Source organism: Macrotis lagotis, chromosome 8 (genome assembly GCF_037893015.1).
Source record: "Macrotis lagotis isolate mMagLag1 chromosome 8, bilby.v1.9.chrom.fasta, whole genome shotgun sequence".
In the NCBI taxonomy this organism is placed as follows: domain Eukaryota; kingdom Metazoa; phylum Chordata; class Mammalia; order Peramelemorphia; family Peramelidae; genus Macrotis; species Macrotis lagotis.
In genome coordinates this window covers 27,734,392-27,754,584 of record NC_133665.1, presented here as the reverse complement: position 1 = coordinate 27,754,584, position 20,193 = coordinate 27,734,392, and the positions used below count along the sequence as shown (strand labels likewise).

The 20,193-nt window shown below is 38.2% G+C and overlaps 2 protein-coding genes across 6 annotated transcripts in view; one reads left to right on the top strand and one right to left on the bottom strand.

The window, feature by feature from the left end:
* Window positions 1–20,193, bottom strand: part of KIF24 (kinesin family member 24) — a 117,109-nt gene that overhangs the window by 6,344 nt on the left and 90,572 nt on the right. For 3 of the 4 annotated variants that reach the window (XM_074196586.1, XM_074196588.1, XM_074196589.1), the window contains 7 exons: window positions 15,933–16,054; window positions 14,915–15,020; window positions 13,815–13,886; window positions 12,627–12,736; window positions 6,441–8,846; window positions 3,206–3,299; window positions 55–1,005 (listed from right to left, as the gene is read on the bottom strand). In XM_074196586.1, coding sequence (XP_074052687.1) covers window positions 865–1,005; window positions 3,206–3,299; window positions 6,441–8,846; window positions 12,627–12,736; window positions 13,815–13,886; window positions 14,915–15,020; window positions 15,933–16,054 — 3,051 coding nt within the window. In that variant the 3' untranslated portion in view covers window positions 55–864. Of the gene's footprint in view, window positions 1–54; window positions 1,006–3,205; window positions 3,300–6,440; window positions 8,847–12,626; window positions 12,737–13,814; window positions 13,887–14,914; window positions 15,021–15,932; window positions 16,055–20,193 lie in introns of those variants that run through there. The other variant, XM_074196587.1, reaches the window with a different exon arrangement.
* NUDT2 (nudix hydrolase 2) overlaps window positions 8,642–20,193 on the top strand; it is an 83,240-nt gene continuing 71,688 nt past the window's right edge. Inside the window, exon 1 of one of the 2 annotated variants that reach the window (XM_074196597.1) lies at window positions 8,642–8,810. The gene's annotated coding sequence lies outside the window, so the exon portion shown is untranslated. The remainder of the gene's footprint in view (window positions 8,811–20,193) is intronic. The other variant, XM_074196600.1, reaches the window with a different exon arrangement.

The window sequence follows — 20,193 nt, the reverse complement described above, 5'->3', positions numbered from 1 at the left end:
AAAGCATAAGGTCATAAACAGTCTTCCATTTAAGATCAAAAGATGAGGGAAAAGTGGGGAAATCAGACCTCTTTTATTAATTACATATCAAATTTAATGTAACCCCATCAATTTTTTTCAAGTCAATTTAAAACTCAAACCAATCTTCATCTCCAATCCCTAAGATTTGGAACAGGTCTAGAACTGAACTGATAACTCTTCAATTTTTGCCAAATTATCTAAGGAATAAAGAAAGGCACTGTCAACTAATGGGACAACCATTAGGGCCTCCACTCTCTGACATGTAGGGTCCAAGCTTCTTAGAAAAGATTCCAGGCACTTCTTGCCCATCACTTACATCTTTGCTAGTTATATACTGGAACCAAATTCTGTTCTAAAAGAACTGCAGTTGGCCAAACCACTTCTAGCAGCATTCCATTCCATGAATGGTTTCATAACAAAGTTTTTCTCTAAATGCTCTGTGTCCAATTCTTCTGGCCATCCTGCTCTCTCCTAGGCTGTCTTCCAGAATCTCCATCTAGTATCTTTCAATCTTTGGTGGGACTGTTCACTCAGCAACAGACATTTTGTGCCCTATAAAAAAAGCTGCCACATTATCTTAAGGATCACTGCTGCACAGCATGGTATACATGAAGGCCAGGAACATTACACGAGATTCATTTGCCAGAGATGCCCAGTACCAGTCCACAGAAGCTGACACCTCTGCTGTATAGGTATCATCTACCCTGCCTTCCTTTAACTCAATTGTACATTATTCATAAAGGAACCAGAATAAAAATGTGGTTGGCATGGTTAAGATATATGCAGGGGTATTCCTTCTCCATCCCCAAAACCCTCTCCACCTCTCCAAAGGACCCTCCCAGGCTAAGAGGCTGATGTTCTCTCTAGGGAAGCTTCAGGCCTGCAACAGGTACGGTAGAGCTGCAGTTGGCCTCGGAGGCTCTGAATACACTTGGTCTTCAGGACCATGATTTCATCTAGCTGGGTCACAAAGTCTTCAAAATCCTAAGGGAGGAAACAAGGACATTTCTTTGAAAAATGCAGGGAACAGGTGTTTTCAAACTCATCTCTTAAAAACACTGTGGTGTCATGGGAAAAAAAACCCTGATTTGGAAGAAGGCCTGAAGAACTGGGGAACAACTCTTCTGGTCTAATCTTGGGATGACTTCTGTAAGCCTTGGTTTCCTTCTCTGTAAAATAGTAATAACATTTGAATTATCCACCTTAAAGGGTTATATTAAAGATCAAAGGAGCTTTTATAACAGTGTTATAGCAAAGTTTAATGTCTATAGAAGTGTCTACTATTCTGCCAACTTTCTGTCTTGTCTCATTGTGATGCAATGTATTTAAAATGTGGTCTTTGTTCTAGCTTTCCCCCTTTAACTTCAAATTCTATTCATCCTTCAGGATCTAGTTCCCCTACTGAAATTATAACACATGATATTTTCTTTAATTGCTAGAGGCCTCAGCCATTTCACCCTATTTATTATCTTTTCCCAATTATGTATACTGGTAATATTTAATGGTGTTTAATAAAAGCTGCCATTTATTTTTAGCTATTTCTATGAAATGTATCTGGTTTCCTCAACCAGACTGGGAAAAATTTTCTCCTGTATTATTCTATAGACTAGTCCTAGCCATAGAGTAGCAGCTCATAAATAAGGAAATGAAGTGAATTGATCTAAATATGGATTGGTGACCTCAGCTGAGACTCAGTCCCATAAGAATCGAAATATATGGATTCTTTATCTTAGCAACAAGGAAAACATCATATTAGACATAGGTTCTCTTCTACTTTTAGCGATTTTCCTTCATCCCCTTCTTCAATCAGTCAACTTCTTGCAATGTTTGCTTAGTCCCTGCAATTGCTGGTATGGAGTTTTAATATACACTGACCTACTAGGCCCATGGTGGGAAAGGAGCTAACTGTGACTGCAGCAACTAGGGAGTGAGGGGGCTGGTCTCAGCATTATACCTGGAATGCGCCTTTTTCTCAGTCGCCTCAAGAGGCAAGCAAACTGCTAGAGGTATAATCTCTTAACAGAGGTAAACAAGAATTTGTCTCAGAGGTTGAGTTCACCTCACATTTCTATGTCAGAGTTCATAACAATAACACCAAAATGTTTCAGGTTGATACAACCTTTTTTTTTTTTATAATAACCCAGTTGAATAAGATCTTTTAAGTATTATTAATCCCATTTTATAGAGGAGGAAAAGGGTTTGACACCGATGAAGTAACCTGCTAAGGTTACTTAGCAAGTAAGAGTCAGAAATGAAATTCTCTTTATTCTTTTAATGCTTCTTTCATTACCCTGTTCTTAGAGGGAAAGAAGATGGTCTATTGTGTGCAGCTCACAATACATTACTCACAACTCTCCATGGGAGACAGGAAAAGAGCTGGCTAAGTAAATGAAGCAATTTCTGACCTCTTCACAGTTCTTAGGGCATTATTTTTTTCTCTCCAAATCCCAGTTTGGTCCCAAAGGGAAAAGAGATCAGGAATCCTTATGGAGTAAAACCATCCCAGGGAACCAGTTGGGGGACTGACCCTGTTCCACCTAAAACAAAAAAGCCTAGAACTAACCAGATCTATAATAACAATGAGTAATAATGCTGATGACAAGGAACATTTATCTTGTGCATCCATGCCAGAGATTGTGCTAAGCACTTTATAATGATCTCATTTCCTCCTCGAAATCCCCCGGGTGAGGAAGGTGCTATCATTATCTCCATTTTACATCTGAGGAGACTGAGGAAGATAAAGGGACCCTAGAATCTTGCCCAGGGTGGCACAGTAAATTACTGAGATTGGATTTGAATTCAAGTCCTCCTGACTTCATCCCTGGTGTCACCAAGTGGCCATTAAGTCATCCTCTGGCCAGGGGTGGGCAGTCTGAGGTTACTCTGAGCCTTCCTAGGATTAAACCTGGAGCTGGCAAGACACAGAATGTCTCATGATACCAAGGCTATTTAATGATCAAACATCTCTCCCTGATAAATGATTAGAGAAACTGAAGCAGCTAAAAGGGTCAGTAGCCTGGACCTCAGGACAAGGCTACAACTGCAGAAGCCTGAAGGAGAATCCAGTACTGAGTTGTCCTCAAATCAGAGAACACAGACATAATTGGGAGGGAACAAGTTGGTACTCGTTTCATCTTGAAGCAAATGGACCTAAGTTTTGGAGGTCCTTCCATGATATACTTACAGCTGCTGACATTTGATTGATCAAACTCTCCTCCTTGCAATCCAGCTCTGCCATTTTGTCCAGCTGTTCCTGGTGGGCTTGAATGATAATCTGCCTGTAAACACAAAGACTCCTGCCTCAATCCTTTCAGAAGGAAGCTTTGCTCTTTAAACTCCCCACCTCCACATTTCTCCAGCAGCTTTCTTAGGTGGCTTCTCTTGAGCCAGACTAGTTTTGAAGGGATTGGATGTGGGGAGGCAGAAAGATAGTTTTGTACTGCAGGGTTGGTTTAAATGTTTGTTTTCCCAACTATAAACTCCTTCAGGAAGGGTCCCTAAAATCAGCCATGGCTGTTATTCCATTACAGATTCGTTGACAACAAATTTTCCCACACGGATAAAATTTTTCATTCAATGAGGCCAATGGTGCAGCTATAGCTAAATCTGCTGATGGGCTACAAGCCTCAGAAGTTGCCATCAGCCAGAGAACTGCTACTTTTGCTCTAACTTTTACCAGAGGAAAGAAATATAAATTGGCCCCAAAGTTAGATCTAGTTTAAGGGAAGTAGAATATGCTAGTACTTTTCTTCCACTGTCAAAGCTGACAGGAAATGCTGCCATACATATCCCAATCTTGACTATTTAGCACTGTCAACCTTCTGAAGATTATTTTTTACAGAGAAAGGGGCAAGAAAAAATTAGTCTACAGGCCAATTGTCAAGTCTATAAGTTGCCTACTGCCCCATACTCATGCTTCCATATGGCATTTAATTGGTTTTTATTAAGTATTATAACTTGAATTTATTCACAGTACTTTAAGACATGTATAATACTTTATATTTATTATCTCATTTATACCCTAAATCATACATTTCTGGTAGAATGCATTAGGGAGGGAAAGGAGGGGGTCTGATAGAACCTTTAATGTCTCCTACATGTCTACAGAGCCAAAACACTTGGACCTGACTGGTTCAGGAGAAAGGTGCCCTCCTGCTCCAGGCTCCAAGGGCTACTTCTGGTCTAAGGATGATAGATGTTACTGCCACGACAGGATACAGCAGTAGTCTCTTGATGAATGGTTTTCTTTTCCTTTTATTATTCTCAAAGCACATCTTCTGTTTTTCATTTCCCCCTATAGACTGATCTTATTCCTTTCCTTCCCTAGAAGGGCACCTTGTAGAGAAAAAACAAACCCAGTGCCAACCTTACTTCTTTTATCTCATTCCCTGCCCCCACCCCGCAGAAGTGGGTTTAATCACTTACTCTGTGCTATTGCTTCAGGACTGCAAGTACTTTATATTGCAAATTCCTATAGTAAAATTGGTTAAGGAATGGCTGATCAAATTGGTTCATGGGTATAATGGAATATTATGGCACTGCTAGGTACAATAGGAACATCAAATGAGGAAACATAGGAGGATTTGGGTGAAGACCAGCTGGGCATGCTGCTAATAGTGCCTTTCCTCTGACATAGTTGGTTGCATGTTTTCTCCTTCATTAGATTGTGAGTTCCTTGATGAAGCTTGCAGTCTACCTCCTGACCCAAAGGTGATTTACCTGAGATGTTGAATGAAACCTACATTCTTGGACATGGACAATGTGGATATTTGTTTTGCTTGACTTAACATATTTGTTACAAATAATTACTGTTTCTTTTTATCCCTCTGGGAGGAATTGATTTTTTTTTAAAAGAGGGGAACACAAAATGAATGCTTGTTAATTTTTTTTTGCAAGGCAATGGGGTTAAGTGACTTGCCCAAGGTCACACAGCTAGGCAATTACTAAGTGTCTGAGACCAGATTTAAACTCTAGTCCTCCTAACTCTAGAGCCAGTGCTTTATCCCTGGTGCCACCTAGCTGCCCCTAATTTTTTTTTCCAAGGCAATGGGGTTATATGGTTTGCCCAAGGCCACATAGCTAGGTAATTATTAAGTGTCCGAGGCTGCATTTGAACTCAGGTATTCCTGACTCCAGGGCCAGTGTTCTATCCATTGCGCCACCTAGCCGCCCCCTCCCTAATTTTTAAAAAAATAAAATCATTAAAACAAATTATTAAAACTGTTTCTCTTGCTATAGTGATGGGCTCAATATGTATTACTGTAAAAATGCCACAGAGATACAATACACATTCTGTAATATAGGTTGATATCAATGAATCAGCCTTTTTTCACCACATCCAATATTTCTCAAGTCACATAAGCAATTGGATTGGGTGAAAGGAACAGAGCTCATCTCAGTCTCATGTAGGTCATTCTTAGAATATTCTTCTGTCAACAATATTTATTAAGCATTCACTTATGGGTTGGGCAATGTGAAAAGTGCTGGAGATAAAGAAAAGGGTAAAGCTGCCCCCATGGAGCTCACAGGCTGATGTGGGAGACAACACATAATGAACCACAGAGAGAGGACAGGCCCTAAAAGCAAGGGGAACTGAGAAAGGTTTCCTCCAGAGGGGGAAACTTCAGTGAACTCTTAGAGGAAGTCCAGGAAGGGCAGAGGGGCAGGGAAGCAGAGTGTTCTGGGGATGAGGACCAGGAAACTGTGGGAGAGGTGGGGGGCTGGATCATAGAGCAGAGCTCACTGAAAAAAAGAACAGTGGTAGAAGGGCTGGAGTTGGGAAGACTTTAAATGCCAAAGGACTTTATATTTTATCTGAGAGAGTAAACTGCTCCCCAGATGCTTGAATGAGGGAGGTGACTCGATCAGATCTGTGCTGGAGGGAAATCACTTTGGCAGCTGAATGGAGAACAGATTGGATTGAGAGAAACTTAAGACAGGGATGTCAGTTGAAAGGCTATTGCAGTAGCTCAGGGGAGAGGTGACAAAAGCTCTGCAAAAAGAGGTGGCTGTGTGAGTAGAGAGTAGAGAGAGGGGAACCTCTGTCAGAGATACCATGAAGGTGGGAACAGCAAGACTGGATAACAAATGTGACATGAGGAATAGGTACAAGTGAGTAGAGGATGACACTGAAATTGTGAGTTTGGGTGACTTGGGAGTATTGTGGTACTCTCAAAAGTTAAGTTGGGAAGAAACAAGTTGAATTAGAGATGTCCAAGAGATATATTGAAGAGGCACCTGCAGAGAGAGGATGATTTAGTCCCAGGGACTGATGGGCTTCTCTAAGGTGGCTCATTTTAAACAACACTCCTGTTTAGTTCACTTCCCAGATACAACGTTAAGCCAACGGCAAGACTGTCAGGATAGAGACCTAGAGAGATCTAGACAATGGGGGTGAGGAGAAGGAAGTCTAAACTTACTGTGCTTGTTTCAGGGCTTCCTGAGGCCTCTCTCTTGCAAGCTGGAACAAGCTGCTTTGATTGTCAGGGGTACACTGGTTTTCTGAAGTTTGATTTGCCAAAGAATTCATGTGCTCAACAGTTAGAGGGTCTGCAGCATTTTCCCCAAGAAGCTCTGTCTGTGTAAAGATGCTTTGCATCAGTCTATGTTTTAGCTGCCCAAGTTCCTCACTACTGAAAGACAACTTGAAGGGGCTTTCAGATTTCTGGGGCTTGTTCTCTTCATCTAGGGGCTGTGCAAAGGAACAAATGCTTCTAGCTTTTCTAAGAGCCACTGGGCTGCTTGAAAACCATTTTTCAGACACATCTGCAGCAGATCTGGTAGAAGTTGGACCCTGGCTGACTCTGGGACTTTCCTTGGTAGAGCTGGGCTTTTCTGGAGAATCCAAATCCCAACTCAGCCCGGTCTCTTCCATATCCGCATCATAATGCTTGCTGTTTACATAGTCTTGACACTTTATGTTCCTGAAGACCATTGTTCCTAAGGACTCCTGCACACCTGTTTCACTTACTGAAAGATCATTGACTGAGTCCTGACATAATGCTGAAGGTGACAGGTTTGGGAGATCCCCAGGAGGCTCATCCACAGCACAGGTTGAGTGCAGAGACAGCGGCAGAGCTGACTTGCTGGTAGAGGCCAAGATTGGTTTGTCTAGATCTGGTAGCCCACCAACACTTTCTGCTGAGAAGTCTGGGTTTGTATCAGGAGTTATGACCTCCTTGTCACACTTTCCAGAATTAGGTGTGCTCATGTTCAGTACCCATCTCCTTCTCTGAGGAGATCTTGTCAGCTGGCTAAGAAAGGGGTCACTAGAAGCCTCTCCGTCTGAGCTCTCAAGGAGAGACACTGTGAGAGGGCCCATTGTCCGGGAAGGAGACTCTGCTGAAGCCTCTGATCCTTCATACAAGTCTCCTTCAGCAGGAAGGCTACTTCTCTTCACTGGTTTCATTAGCTGAGTTTGACTGCTTCTGCTGCTTTCTTCCTGGGGTAAGATAACTGAATCTCTCTGCTCTGAAGACTCATTATCTGCAAGGTTCAACATCAAGAATGTGGATCTGTCCTTTTCTGGTGGAGATAAGGTGCTGTCAACTTGGAAACGAGGCTCATCTTTAAAAGGGACATGTTTATGGTGAAATGCTTGGTTATTCCTTCTCCTGTTGTGAACGAAATCTGCCTGTAGGCAGTAAGGCTGCTCTGCTATGTTGTCACTTGGAGAGGAATCTGAGGAAAGCAAGTTATCCTCTCTGCTCCAATCGCAAAGGGTCTTATTGATGGTATGCACTTTATTCAGCTTTGTGCCATCTGGACAGGCTGAATTCCTGGTACAAACCCAATTTTCATTCATATCATTCTCTTGAGTATTTATCCTGTAGTTAAAACACAAACTCTGCTCGCTTTCAGCTTTTGGATCCTCACTTCCTTGTTCTCTCTGATGAAGGTAGAATGACTGTTCACTACATTCCTGGGTATTTCTTTTCTTGGCTGTCCTTTGGTTAGAAATAGGTGAAAAAGAATCTTCACTGAAATCACTGTCATCTAGGTCTTCCAGTTGGGTGACATCTTGGTTTGGAGAATAAGAAGGAAGCAAAGGAGGTGCATCTTGTTGGACTCTAATATCTGGGGGGCTGTACTGGCATAAAAACTGTTCCGGTGGCTGATAGTTTAACTTCTGTTGGAGAAGAGGTGGCTGCTGGAATTGCTGATGGTAAAAGCGCAAATGAGCTTCCCTGTCTTTCTGATGAGCAGGTATCATGCTCCAAGCATCAGCACAGCGCTTGCTGAGCACATTCTGACAGGTCTGATCACACTGCCCTCCATGATGTAGTTCACCAAAAAAGAACTTGCCACGGGACACAAGCTGCTTCTTCACAGCTGGTACTTTTTTGCACTGGCCCTGCACATAGGTGCCCCTGGGGCCCAGGCCCCTGTTTTCTGGCACAGTGGCTATGGGGGGATTACCAGTAAGGTCCTTGTTAGGACAGAGCTTCTCAAAATCCAGTGTGGAATTTTCTGTCTTCTTTTTAGCAGGAGACCCTCCCTTTGCAGGTTCTTTGAGAGTAGTAGGAGTGATACATACATGGTTAAGACTTCCTTTAGAGGTGTTTCCTTTACCCATGACTTTCAGAGTGGAAGAAAAAGAAGCACTAGCTGAAGGAAAAGCCAAAGGATAGCACTTTCCTCGTGGAGTGCTGAAGGTTGATGTGAGAGGTTGCTGGAATCCTAACTTCACTTTTTTGGGAGTGCACTTGTCTGCCAGTAGAACTGAAGGTGAACACTGACTCCGTTTTGGAGACATATTTCCAGATGATCGGTTTCGACTGGTAACTGGGGTATAGCATTTAATTCCTTTTTTTAGTTCTTTCACCCTGCAAATGAGTATTTTATGTTAAAGATATTATTTTCATGATTTATATTTTTTAACAGCTTACAAGTTTTTAAAAAGCCAACACTATTGCAAATAATAGAAATTCCTATTCCTTACTTACATAAGGGCTTAATTTATTTTTTAAAAAAAGATTAAATTAGGCAGGAGAAAAATACCCTTACTTGAACCAAAAAAGGTTTTGAAATTCTTCAGAAAATATTTTAGAATAGGAAAAATATTCCCTTGAATGGAAGAGTTTAAGAACAGTAATAGAAGTACTGATCAGAAAAAAGTCAGTCTGAGGATTGATTCAGTATATTAGAGACAGAAAAAACTCTAAATAATATATGCTTTTTTATTACTAGTATCAATAGGCCCAAATGAATGAACAAAGAATCCTGCATGTATTGGAATTTGCACTATTTAAAATTACCATTATATAAAATATTGTAACTGGTACCAGAACAATAGAAATGTGCAGTGCATATTTGAATAATATGATCCCTTTAGGGGATTGATTCATTATTCAGATTAATCAGGACCTTGCTATACTGGTTCCATAAAAAAGAATAATTTTTCTGCTCTGAGGGGAATTTTATGTAGCAGAATTAACCTGAAATTATAACTTTACTAGGATTTAATCACTAAAAACCTTTACTGTTGTAAAACATTACATACTTCTCAGTTTCAGTGTTATTTCAAATATTTATTCAGAATTCTAGATGGATGTAGTATGTTATTTTTATAACTTTGTTGAGAATCTTCCCTTTCATCTAAGAGAGATATAAATCTATAAAGACAACTGAGTATTAAGATTACATATATATATATATATATATATATATATATATTACACACATGTATATGTGGTATAAATATTGAAATAGTCAAATTTGGTCCTAGACCATTTTCTGGTGAATCAACACGGGTAAATTAAAGAGAAGTAAGGAAGGTGGTCAATAATCGATCTGGACTGTTTTAAATTTCTTCTCCTAAGAATAATATGAATTTTGGGATTTCATATAAAAAAATTCTATCTCTAAAATTCAGAGAACATAAATTGATACTATTAGAATCATAAAAGGGCCATCAATGAAAATACTATTGATTCTCAATTTAGAGATATCTTCACTTAAAATACCTACAGAGACCAATGTTGTACAATACAGTCCCAGTAGAATATAAACTTCTGGACAATAAAGGTGTTTTGTTTTTTGACTCTCTAACCTCAAAGCCAAGTATAGTGCCTTGCACAAAGCAGATGCTTAAAAAGTGTTTGTAGAATTGAATGGGTTCTAAAAATAGCCACAGATTCTTTGTATCTCGTTTGAAGCGATTACTCTATGACCAGATGACCATTTGAGTTATTACTGAAAATGGAAATAGTGTTCTATTTTTAGCTTAGTTGAGATTCTTCCCTTTAGGTAGAAGAGATAAAAGTTTGTCAAGGGGTGGCTAGGTGGTGTAGTGGATAAAGCACCGGCCTTGGAGTCAGGAGTACCTGGGTTCAAATCCGGTCTCAGACATTTAATAATTACCTAGCTGTGTGGCCTTGGGCAAGCCACTTAACCCCATTGCCTTGCCAAAAACCTAAAAAAAAAAAAAAGTTTGTCAAGACAACAGAGCAGTAAGATAAAAAGGTATAAAAGATGAAATGGAAATTCTACCCTAAGCTTTGCTTTGATGCTAGAATGTGGGCTTCAGAATGAAGAGGAGTAAAGTAGAAAGTGCTATTATAAGTCTCGGCTATTTTAAATTTCTTCTTATAAAAATCTGAACTTTGGAGTTTATAAAAAAATTAACAAAATTCTACTTAGAGAAGGCTAGAGAATATAATATTGAATATTGAATCCTAAATTTAGAAGAGATCTACAGGAACTTCCAAACCAAGAAACTACCTTATATTTACATGAAAGAACGGATACAGAACTTAATTAATTTCCATTACCTTATACCAATAATAGGGCACAAATCAGCTGAAGGCTGGTCACAAACATTATGACCAACCTCACTAATCCAATTTTCTAATTGAACAAAGTAACTTTTAGTTCATTTAATAATAATGTTATATAGAAAACTTAATCATTGGGGAAACTTAAAAAAAAAAAGGCACTCCCAAACCTCCTCTAACTTTTCATCCAGTTTAAAACATTTTCATCAGATCCAATTTAACACATAAAAAGAGTAAGGATTTTGACAATAAATATCAGCAAGTATATATTAATTTATAATAATCCTGGAAATAGGTTAGAAGGTTAGACTTTGAGCTACAGAGACCCGAGTGTGAATCCTATCTCAGATACATATTGGCCATGTCACCCAGGGCAAGTAATCTAGCTACTTTTAGATCTCAGTTTCACTCTCAGTAAAATGGGGACAATAGCACCAACTAACTTGAAGAGTTGTTATGAAGATCAGATGAGAATATAGTATGTATAGCACTTTGTGACCCTTAAAGCACTATATGTTAACTATTATCATTGTTTAATCAACCATTTAGCTAGCTCATCCTATAAAATGTGTCATTAGAATCATTTATTTTCAAAGTAAGAAGCAGAAAGATAATTGTCTTGTCCTAACTATTTTCCCCTCTGTGTGATGCTGCCTTTTTTAGAAAACAACACTTTGCATTAATGTAGGACTTTCTTCCTAAGGTTGCTGCTCCTACCTCAGCATTGTTGATGTCCTAACATATTAAAAGTAAAATGCAGGAAATAGAAAACTTCCAAAAAACTTGCTTCTTGTTTAAAAATACCACAAACTTTAAGAAAATAAAATGTTTCACAAAAATACTTCCTGCTGGCTGTGAAAGTAGCTCAATGAGACATGTCTTTAAAACATCCAATGAAGAAAAGAAAATTAACCTCAATAAAGCATACTTCCCCAACAACCCAGGAGATAAATCCTAACTCTGTGGCCAGGAGAGATCCAAGGAAATACCTAAGTCATTCGTTTAACTCCTTATAGGGCTGCATATATTACAATTTCTCATGGCCATAAAGTTCATATCTAAACTATAATTTTTCTGTCATGTGAGTTTATTTTCTCTCAATGTTCTCTCAGCTGTGACACCTGACCAGCACTATGCAAAAATGTTCTCAAGACTCAGCTTGGCACCCTCCATTTATTTTACTGATCTTCTTTGTACTTCTCTCTGTCTCAAGAAATCTGAGTAAACTAGTCCTGAAACTACCAGGCATAATTATCTCACTGTTCCTTCCATCCTAGGCAATTGTTTAGCCATGCCAAGAATATGCTTGCCCTTTTCATTATCTGGTTGACTCACATCTTACTGATGCATGATTATGCACAGTAACATCAAGCAATGTCAGAGTTGGAAAGGACCTTCAAGATTATCTGGTTCAAGTTAACCTTGAAAGTGATAGTGGCTCAGAGGCAAAATGACTTGATTAAAGTTATTAAAGTAGCAGGGCAGTAATGAGAGCCTGAGTTTGTCTGTCTGTCTGTCTGTCTCTCTCTCTCTCTCTTTTTTTTTTTAACAAGGCAAATGGGGTTAAGTGGCTTGCCCAAGGCCACATAGCTAGGTGATTATTAAGTGTCTGAGACTGGATTTGAAGCCTGAGTCTCTTGATCCTTTCTGTATTGCCTATCAAATTCTTGCCAAATCTGCAATGTGTCAAAGATGACCAACTATATTTTCTCCTGTTAGAAGGACAGCTCCTACAAAAGCAGTAATTGGTTATCATATATCAGGCTGTCTGAAATTATACAAGTACATTGGTATGAAACCATTTTATGGATGAGAAGTCTCTTTTCTTACCTGTCAGCATAGCGTAAAGTGTTCAAGGTATGTTCTGTAGCCATGTGACTAGGTGACACATTGGCAATCATGCAGGTTTTGGAATTGCCAATGAAAGAATCCTTCAGTACCTAGCAAAAAAAAAAAAAGTTTGTAAATATTTTAGTCAACTAAATTTTTAGCCAGTTAACACATATTCATTGGATATCTACTAAGTACAGCTACCATAAATAAAGTTGGTGTCTAGCAATAGAATCAGAGTAACAGTAAGGTAATATAATAGTGGAAAAAGCCTTGAATTGGGAGTCAAAAGTCTTGGATTCTTATTCCTAGTTTATTACTAATTACTAATTAGTAATCATAGAACTTTGATCTATTTCTTGTCTCCAGGTCTCTACTTTCTCTGTAAAAGGAGAGTGCTAGATAAGGTCTAAAGTCCTTTCCAGCAATAGTTCTGTTGATTGGATGATCTCTAAGGTTAATTTTAGCTCTTGTATATTTGACTTTTGTTTATTACAGGCTTATCACTTTTGATTTTCTAAATCGAGTGTTATATCATCTTTTTTTTTTTTAGAGTTTGGTTTGGGTTTTTTTGCAAAGCAATGGGGTTAAGTGGCTTGCCCAAGGTCACACAGCTAGGTAATTATTAAGTGTCTGAGGTCGGATTTGAACCCAGGTACTCCTGACTCCAGGGCTGATGCTCTATCCACTGTGCCACCTAGCCTCCCTGAGTTTTATATCATATTTTAGGGAACATGACATGATAACACTACAAAGACACATAAGCTAAAAACAATGGTATTCAATTCTCTATCACTGTTTATGAAGCACATTCCTAAAGCAGTCATGTAGGGTATGCAGTATAAGTGTATTCATTTTACAGATAAAGAAACTGAAAGCAAGAGAAATGTAATGAATTGTCTAGGATCAGGCCCAGAGAATGTCAGAACCAGGATATGAAGTCTATACAACTAGTTCTGATATACTATGCTGACCCTCAGTTGTCAAAAGTGAGTACTAAATAACTACTATTGTAGTTATTTTTTCATATACTACCATGTAATACATATACTACTAGACTGTAAGCTTCTGAAGGGGAAAGAAAGTGTTTCATTCATCTATGTAACTCCCAAGGTGCTTAACCTAGTGCATTCTATGTACTAGTCATTAAATGAGTATTTGTTAAAAACAGGAAAACCTGAATTTTACCTGAGTTAATTTACTTTGTCTGAAGGGAGTATGAGCATGCTCCTGGTCCAATGCACGAATGCATTCTTTTAGCTAACAACAGGAAAGAAACAAATCATGCATCTGTTAGATATCAAAACATAGAGAGATGACTTACAAAATGTACCTATGAAGTTTTCAATCTACACCTGTCACCTTTCTTCTGAGGAACTTGGGGGGGGGGGTTGGAAAGTCTTGTTCTGATTGTACAACCTACCTAATATTACTAGGGAGAAGAATTTAGAGCAAACTAGCCTATAGTCCTCCCTCATGGGACTTGGGGAAGATGAAAGTTACAATTCAGAAGGGGACCACTGGAAGAAAATTAGAACTTCCAACCTTCCATGAAAAAAGGAATACGTGTGAGATTGTATAAGACTATCATTTAATGCATGTAGGTTTGGATTTAAATTTAATATGATTCAGGGAAAGGAACACTAGGCTGAGAGAGAGAAAAAATAATAGAGTACTTGCATCATCACTTTCCAACTCTGTGACTTAGCCACTTAGCCATCACATACCTCATTTTCCTGATCATAAAATGGTAATAAACAATATCAGTTAATTGAAATTCCATGTTCTTCATGAATCTTTCCCACAACGGTCTCCCTTCAGCTGAGTTTCTATAACATATATTGTTTATTGTTTTATCACCCTATTTAGTGTTTAGTTAAGTACAGTTTATATATTAATAATAGTTTTGTGACTCATCTGTGACTTGAGGGTCTTTACTGTTGAAATGAAGATTAGAAAACAAAGGCAACAAGGAAAATGGTTTAAAATCTTAACTATGTTGCTACCTTCAATCACACTTCTGAAAAAATACTGCTGGTTAAGGCATTCCCTGGTCACTCAGAGATGAACATGTCTAGCTTCGAGGCTCATCTGAAATATATCAGTACTACATACAAACAGTACTGTGTGCACATTTTTCTGGGCAAACAGAAAAATAATACCCACATACTCCTGACTCCAGGGCCAGTGCTTTATCCACTGCGCCACCTAGCTGTCCCTTTTTTTTAGGGTTTTTTTTTGTAATTTTCTTTACTTTTAAAAAACAAACCGAAAAAAAACCAACTTACAGCTAGAAGGCTCTGGTTTATCTCTGCACCTTCAATTTTTGTTTGTTTATCTGAATCTCTGGCATCAGCTGCTCTCTCACTTCCAGCCAAGTCAATGAAAGATATCCTAGTGGGTAAAAAAGGGATTTATTTAGCCTGGGAATTTTCCTATTAAACTTGATAGCAGACAACATGCTGTAATATTAAAAAACACAATAACCCTTAACACATTCCCTTAAGAGAGGAAAAATGCTTCATAACTTCCATGAAGTGTTATAATAACATGTTATACCAAGAACCACTTGCACAGGGCCAGAATTCTAGTGTTGTTTTCTCACAATTGTGAGAAAACCATACTTCATGTCAGATTATCACAGTGCAAGCTCACCTTGGCTCTGAAATCAGTTCTGAGGAAAGGGATTAGAAGTTAGATTTCCTTCCAGAACCCTCTTGCTATGTGAGGTACAGAATATCAAGGCAAAATCGAGTCTTTCTAGCCATGACGGGGTATCTGTTGTGAGAACAATTATTTATTGCTGATACATCTGGGTACACACATATACATTTATGAAATAAAACAAAATTCCACAAAAACCTGAACTGAAATGGTATCCATAAAAATAGAGACTTAATTTTCGGAATATATACCTGAGAATAGACAGATGGTTCCTCTCTTAGTTGTGGAAGAACCACGTAAGGATAAAATAAAGTAATTTCTGATAATTCAGAAGTGACAGTTCAGGAAATTTTAGATAGACTAACTATTGTTTTTCAATAAAAATAAGTAGACATATTATTTAAATATTTGAACTCATTCATATAAGGAGCTGACCTTGCAAGGAAGAAGTCATTTTTATTTTGTGCTTGCTGATGGCATTTTCCCCTGGGGATTTATAAAGGCACACAAATTCTACTATTCATCTTTGAACTAAAAAAATGACATATCATTGGGCTACTGGGTTGTTTCTGAAAAATTTTGATTAAAGACTCATGACTAAACCTGTAACATTCAATGTGACTGTTTTGCTTTCCATCTTACCTTCCCAAGGCTCTCTTGGCTGTATCTTTTATCTGAATCTGTATGATAGCATGGGAGCGGGAGGAATCAGAATTAACTCCGGTAGCACCAGTGCTGCGCTCCTTACCACCCTTTAATATAATCTGAAAAATAAAGAGTATCTTACAGAAAGAGTACAAATACAATGGAACAGACTAGCTCAACAAATTAGACGATCCCTACTCACAACAAGGGAGACAAGTACATAAAGAACTGGAAACAGTACAAACCTTAGTCAATAATAGTTCAGAGGCAAGAGGGACAAGGAAAGGCTTCCTGCAGGAGCTGGTGCCTAAGAGACATCTTCAAAGAAAGGAGGATTCTCCTGGAAGCACGTACAGAAATGGAGGACAGATAATGCAAAGTCTTGGAAGGTTAGTTCAGCTGGATTGCAGAGAATAGGTTGGAAAGATGGACTGGGGTTGGAGCTTTAAAAGCTAAGCAAGTTTATATGTTGTCCTAGAAGGGCAGAAGGAAGTCACTGGATTTGGCTGAGTAAGGGAGTTAACTACATGATTAGAATTTCAGTTGAGACAAATTGTTTTGGCAATAGTGTATAGGATGGACAAGAGTGGTGAAATATTTGAGAAAAGGGAGAACAATTTGGAGACTGTTGCAATAATTTAGAAGAGTACAGAGAAGGGTTAGATGCAAGAAAGATTGTGGAGCTAGAAACAGCAAGATTTGGCAACTTAATGGATACGTGGGGTGAGGGAGAACAAGAGTTCAGGATAATGTTGAAATTACCTGAGACACTAGGATAAGAGAATGCTTAGGATAAGCAAATTTTGAAGATGAAGAATTCAGGAAAGATAAGGAATTCAATTTTAGATACTGTTTTAAGATGTTCCCAGAACTTGGGGAAGAGGACTGTGTCTGGATATATAAATCTTGTCCTAGATATAACAATCAAAGCTATGGGAGTTGAAGATTTTACCATGGGAGTAACATGAGGAACTTTTGGGGAATACAATTAGAGGGCACGATGCAGATGATGAACTAGGAGAAGAAACAGTAGGAAATGATTCAGGAGAAAGAGTGGTTAACTGAGTTAAGTAGAGAAACACACTTTGACACATAAACCACCTTCCAGTGCTGCAGAAGTAAGTTTGATGAAATACCACAATCAATCAGCAAACATTTATTAAATATTTAATGTGATTTTTTTTCACATGGAAAGTTACCCCAAAACTAAGTCATGTAGGTTAAGTACACAATAGCAATACAAACCATATAAAGTATATGTCTTTAGAGATAATGTTGAAAAACCCCAAAGATCATTTATTTCCATATATCATGGGTTCTTAAATCATATATGGATTCAGTCAATCTGAAATGCAGAGCCACTGACTGATGCAGAAATTAAGGAACCATACCTACCCATTTTAGTGACTGAAACAAAGGAACAAAAGACATAAGACCAACCATGTCAATATCCACAAAATGCAGGCAGGCCAAGAATGAAGTAGAGAAATATGAAAGTCAAGATGTGTCGAGAAGGCCAAACACTCCCACTGACCCCACCAGTTCTGAACAGATTAGATCTTAGAACCCCTCCAGAACCCTTTCACCAAATGATATTCAGAACCAGGGCAAACTGTTTTTCTAGCCATGATGGGGTATTAAGTGTGAGTGAAGACACTGTTTACTTCTGATAGCCCATGTTCTTGTATTTACATAGATACAGCACTTGTGTGAAACCCCAACAAAGCCTGGGGAGGCATGCCTGAGGGCAGATGTTTCCTCTTCAAGTGAAGAAAGAACCATTTAGGCATAGGGTGAGGTAACTTCTGTTGAATGAAGCATTCTAGTTCCAAGCTTATCACTCAACCAAAACTACTTTCTCCAAAGTTAACAGTGATTAGATAATTCAGTGAAGTTTTTTGAGCCTGTATTTCCAACTCAAACACACAGTAATATTTCATTTTCTTCCGTATTAAATCAGGTGTGGTTGCTCTTAGATTTTTGAGATCTTCCATTGTACTACTCATTATTTTCATTAGTTTCTCTTGGTATCTAAATTTTCATTTGATTTCTTTGTGTATTTTTTCAATTTTTTTCAGGCTCTTATTTATTTGGTTGGGCTATTCTTAGCATTGCTGATTCTTGCTTAATTTCTCCAAATATGTCCTTTATCCATTTAAGGATATACTTTGTCATATCTCATATGATTTGTTTTTCTCTCCATTGCTTCTGGTAATTTGCAAAATTTTTAAAATTCCATGCATCCATTCTTCCTAGAAATGGAAGAATTGGAAGGGACTCTATAGAATTCTTTACTCTATTTACAGAATAAGAAATTAAGATCCAGAGAGGACAACTTCCTCAAGGTCACATAGGTGGTAATTTTTTTCTCCCTTCCTTGTTTTTGCACATATTTTGAGGGCACTCCACCTTCTATCCACATTTTTGCTTTTCTCTCTCATTCCTCCTTTTCCTTTTTTTTTCCCACTCCACTCTCTAACTCTTGCCCTTTCACAGCCATAAGATGGAGCTAATATGGCTAAAGTAAATTTAACTTTGTCAATGGTTCTCCCTTACTTTTGGCTTTGAAAAATATATAGTCTGCTTTTCTTTTTTTTTAATAATGTGATATTGAAGAGACATTCATTTTGCAATTATGTGGTAAGTGGAGTAATATGATGCTCTAAATTTAATTTTTGTCCAATTCTTTCCTGATCTATTGTCAAATAGAGAATTTTTTTCCTAAGGACTTCTTTCATGTTTATTGTACATTGCATTAATGAGTTCAATTATTTTAAATTCTTCTAAACTCTTTTATCTAGTCTTCTCCATGGATCTAGTTTTCTGATTTTAAGTTAATATCAAATGGCTCCTATTATTTTTTAAATATAGTTTGAGATCTATAAGTATTATTTCCCCTCAATTTTTCCCATTATTTCCCCTTGATATATATATATATATATATATATATATATGTTGTTACTCAAAATGAATTTTATCTTTTTATCTAGCTTTGAATAATATCTCTTTGATGATGTGATTGTTTTTCATCCTTCATTTTTGAAGAGGATCAATGACCTCTTGGGGGGATGTCTTGACTTGAGCATGAATTGGACTTAAGTGAAAGAGTTGCATAAAATCATCAGTCTTACTTTCTTTTCCAAAATCACTGAAGTCCAATGATAAGACAAGAGTCTTGACCTGGGATGCAATAGCCAACCATGTTACCTTTTATGTTTGATCAAGTTCGAAGTGATTCATACTGCCTACTTCAGTTATCTCCATGATCATTGGAATAAATTGTTCTCAACTACCCATTTTGCAGGGGAGAAGTTTTTACAAGCTTGGGGTGGTCATCCCCCCTTCCCCACCCAACTCACTGACAGGTCTGAGGCCTATCAACTATTTTCAAGCTGCTTTAGGCTGTCTGCCAAGATGTTTTTACTGGGATGGAGTCACTGTGCATAATACAACAGCTTCTAGGAGCCACAGGTGAGAGTTGGATGAAAAGTGAACACCAAATGTGGATAAAAAGCCCCCAGAGCAGAGGTGCTAGTCCTCCCTGAACACCCCATACACTCTGTGTCAGCTACTGCCTACTAATAGACTGCATATCTAGAAAGCATCTCAAAATCAACATGTCCCAGAATTCATTACTTATTCCCAATTCCATATTCATCCTCCATCTTAATTTCCCTATTTCTGAAGAGGGTAACACTATCAATTCATCAAGTTTGCAACATCAGTGTCCTCTTTAAATCCTCACTTTCACTTATTCCACATATACAATCAGTTCCTTTTTCTCCATTCCCAAGGCCACTAGCATAGTTTTAGACTCTTAACATTTCTTTCCTGGCTTATTGTAACAGCCTTCTAATTGATCTCCCTTGCCTCAAGTCTCTCCTCACATAAATCCTATTCAGCTGCTAAAGTGATATAAAAAAATTATGAATTCAGGGGCAGCTAGGTGGCACAGTGGATAAAGCACCAGCCCTGGAGTCAAGTGGACCTGAGTTCAAATCCAGCCTCAGATATTTAATACTCAATTAGCTGTGTAACCTTGGGCTTTACCTTGCAAACTGACCCCCCCCCATTGTGAATTCGACATCAATATTTCAATATGCAAAGAAGGAGATTACATATCAGACTAGACTCCTATTTCATAAGGGGTCTTTTAAAATTATAGATTAAATTTAATGTGCTAGTAAAAAAATTGGTCTACTTACCTGTGTTCCCTTCTGAATTGATGTTTGTCCTTCATGCTTTTTGTTTTCGCAAG